A 4,186-nucleotide genomic window follows, 5' to 3' on the forward strand; every position below is an offset into this window, starting at 1 on the left:
TTCAATTCGACGTTGTAAAATCTCGAAATAACAGTTTTGTGAACTTAACGGAAATTAAGAGTTAAAACTAAAACATGGATCCCCTCGAAAATAAAAATAAAAGCCAACCTTTATATCAAAATGAGATACATATGAGCAGTAACTTCTTGGAACTCGTCATACAAACTATCTATAGATGTGGTCAAAGATGGAGACTGACTGAAAATGTACCGGATGTCATGTATAGACCAACAACAACCACGGGATTCGGGCAACTACGAAGTTTATTCAAAGCTCAATTCTGAGTGGGAAATAATAATACAAAATATTAAGGGGGTGATTAAATGATGGATATTGACGGACCGGAATACTACTAACTAGACTTGTACATATATATATATGACACTGGTGGTGGAAAGTACAAAGGCAAAGTCATTCGACAAAGGTAAACGTTTTAAGTGCTTGTGTTATCTGTAATGTAATTGCATGCATTAAAATTTTCATTGCAACCATAACTTCAAATAATTCTAGATACATCCTTCTGTATTGGAGGTAATTAATTATATCAATCGCTGCTAGGGGTCGACAACATATCCTCTGTCTTACCAGTCTTGCGCTTAGTCGATCGACCTTCTGCACTTTTGATGTTCCGGTCTCTATATCAAACACTATCTGTCATTGGAACGTCATATGCGGGGTATGTTTTCACCCGGGTGAGGCGGTGTGTTTCGTAACAAACTATCTTACCCTGATCTACCTTTTGACTTTAGACCTACATCAAGTAGGGAAATGTAATTCGCTGTATTGTCTTGTTTTGCATGTATCTCGGTTCCCTCCTGCGAACATCTTTTTCCTTGTTCATATTTTGTTGAACTTTATTTGAAATACGCTTTAAATCTATCAACTACTATACAACTTCGTAGTTTTTCTTATAATATATGATTGGGGATTCGAATAACAAATCCGCTGCCAGCAGCGAATTTGGTATTCACTTCTTTTTATTTTTAAATGATATTTCTTTTTATTGACATTTTGACGTTTGGATTCAAATAACGAATCCGCTGCAGCAGTATACCAGGAAGTGGATCATACAAACATAGATAGTCTCCTGTAAGTCTGGTTACGATGTAGATCATTCTTCTTTTGATTCCGGCTAACTTTGAAGTAGAAAGTCATAACAATATGTTCATCGGTGACAAAATACTAAATTAGACCTTGTTGAGTAAAAAATTACAAAATTAGGCTTTACATTTAACCTATCGGGCCTTGAGAACTTGACCTTTGATCCGGACCTTATGGGGGTTGACTTATGATATAATTCCATACAATGTTTTCTTCGTAATTACTGCACAAAATGTTCATTAGAGAAAAGCTATGAAACTGACCTGGGGTCAAAAGTCAAATGTGAAAAGATACAAAATTTGGCCTTGACCTTATGACATTGACTTTTTAATTTGACATCAATTTTAAGACTTCGTGTTTCTATATTTGCCAATCTGTATGTTGCATTTCATCAACGTAAAGTACCATGTGCCTTATTCTATGATAAGTATTCCTTGTGCTATTTTTAGGAACAAAGACATTGTCCGTGACACAAGGAACCTTTAAACGCCTAATGCACTAAATTTTGAGATAATCTCAGAAAACGAAAGTGCGGATGGACAGACAGAAGGGAGGACGGACACATTCATTATTACAGGCCACTTACGGTGCGGCACCTAATAAAACTAAATAGTGTCAGCTTCACATCGGTTTTGGTTCACCCCTTTGTATTTACGACAACATTAACGATTGCAAAACGAATTCAAAAGTGCCCAAGAAATGCATCAGAAAATAAAGGATTGTATTGATTGACGATTCAGTGATTTGAATTCTTATTAATGATTTTGTAGCTATATGCGACAGATTGTGAATGAGACGCTAAGATGTGCCACCATCGCCCCGTATGCCGCTCGTTTTCAAGATTTTGATTCGGAACTCGGAGGGCACATGATACCAAAGAATGTAAGATTAATCAGAGGAAAGAGAATATTTAAGAAAAAGCTGTGTTTTACATAAATATTTTGAACAGATAATATTATTTGCCTAACCTAACTGACAAAGGTATTATCTCACACTGTCAATAGTATTGATAGTTGTTTAATTCCAGTCATTTAATTAGTTGCCAGTTGTATATAAATCTAGCTACTTTTCTTGAACCAAAAAAGGCGGTAAAACCTTGATCGGTAGAGTATCAGACATTGTAACCGAAGGTGAAAGGCCATGCGAATGTCCGATCACTACCTGGAACTGTTTGTGCATCTTGAAGCTGACTGTGGTGTCTCTTTGAGCAGGACACTTTACCAAATAGCTTACCGGATAGGATGCGACGTGCCTCTAGTATGTTGTTTAGTGAAGTGGCCACTTTCTACTACAATTACAAGGACTACAATGACGCTAGTTGTTCAGTTGGCGACAAATCCAGAAAACAAAGAAAGAAATATAGATAAAGATAAACCAGTTTGAAATCAAACCCTTCATCAACCGAAAAACAAAAAGCCTTTGATAAAAGGTTAAACCACACACCTTAGATCTTCTGCCGATTGAAATACCCAAAAAAATGTATCATAATGCCTATAATTGTCAGATCTTGATACAAAATGCATATCAAAAGCACGCCTTGTCCACTTTGAATGTAATTATTTAAATCTCTCTCCACAGACGCCTGTGATCCAAGCCTTGGGCGTAGCGCTGAAGAACGAGAAGTATTGGCCCCTCCCAAATGAGTAAGTTTGTCTGATTGCCATCAAGACGCTCTTTGACAGATATGTCAAAACTGCAATATCATTCAAAGAATGGCCAGAAAGCGAATCTAACCTTTCTTCAAATATGGCTTTTCGAGGATCAGTGAGAGTATGGTTTCGATTTGACTGTTTATTTTGCAAAATTTACGATACCAGATCATCTATTGGTCAAAGAATGACATGTATCTTATTAATTCATAATATTTAGACTTACTGTACTATCCTGTGACAAAGACGGCATTTTTTTTATTTAAAGTTTATATTATATCTAAATGGTTTACCAGAAAGGACCCCAATGACAGGATATTCCATGGCAATTTCCACAGACCATTCAACTGAAATAAAGATATTTTCACATTTTACAAAAATAAAACTAATAATTAAATCAGATTGTCTTTTACAGCTACATATAACCTCAAATATGTTTTATGTACTTTTTAAGAGTTGTAAAGCTTTTTTTGTTTTGTAAAATGAATTGTAAAAAAACCCAAAGATATTGATACTTGAATTGCCTACTGATGGTCCAGATTTAAGTTATTTCCTTTGATATACATGTAGATAGAAAAATCTGACATTACTGCAGTCTTTCAATCCGACACCAACGTTGTAGAAATTATGAAAACACGTATGAATATTTCTTATCTCAGAGAGGTTTTTTTTTACAAAATTAAGAAAGACAAAAAATATGTGTAAGCAAATCTATTTTTCCTTGGTAACGAAACAAAATTTTAGACATTATGTATAATGGCTCTATGACCATAACTTTCAATGGTAGATCCTTATTTTTGCCGGGGTCTTTGGAACATTGGTATCAAAATCTTATTTTTTCTGTAAACATTGAAAAGATTTTACATTCTAGATTTGACCCGGACCGCTTCAGCCCAGAAAACATAAAGAATAGACCACCTATGTCGTTCCAGCCATTTGGATTTGCCGGAAGGCGTGTCTGCCCTGGATATCGGTTTGCCTATGCAGGGGCAACAGTCTGTCTGGTGACCTTGCTAAGTAAATTCAAAATCAAATTAGTGGGTGATCACGTGCCTAACCCCGTTTATGGACTGGCCACTCACCCAGAGGAGGAAATATGGGTCAACATTGAAAAGCGATAATTTGTATGGTCAATAGCATCTAATGAAAACAGGCTTAAAATGGAAAGTGATGATGAAGGGAGATTTTTGTGTTTTATGTAAACAGACATTTCGTACCGTGAGCAAAATGTACTGCTATAATGGTCTACATATATATGAGGAGTATACATGTACATGGTATATATTGATTGACACAAAGTGTTTTTGCAATTATTATATATTCCAATCAGAGTATACTTAAAATGTCTTTTAAATTATTTAATGTAAAAAATCTCTTCTGACCGATATATCTTCAAAATGTGTAAAATATTTAATGATGATTATCAAAAGTAGATA

The 4,186-nt window shown here is 35.1% G+C and overlaps 1 protein-coding gene across 1 annotated transcript; it reads left to right on the forward strand.

Moving 5' to 3' along the window:
* The first annotated feature begins 1,875 nt into the window (after positions 1-1,875).
* LOC117343601 (cytochrome P450 20A1-like) lies at positions 1,876-3,957 on the forward strand. The gene is made up of 3 exons (XM_033906034.1): positions 1,876-1,983; positions 2,680-2,744; positions 3,622-3,957. The coding sequence occupies exons 1-3, from the start codon at positions 1,876-1,878 to the stop codon at positions 3,869-3,871; spliced, it is 423 nt and encodes a 140-aa protein (XP_033761925.1). The 3' UTR covers positions 3,872-3,957.
* The last annotated feature ends 229 nt before the right edge of the window (positions 3,958-4,186 follow it).

Source organism: Pecten maximus, chromosome 15 (genome assembly GCF_902652985.1).
Source record: "Pecten maximus chromosome 15, xPecMax1.1, whole genome shotgun sequence".
Lineage (NCBI taxonomy): Eukaryota > Metazoa > Mollusca > Bivalvia > Pectinida > Pectinidae > Pecten > Pecten maximus.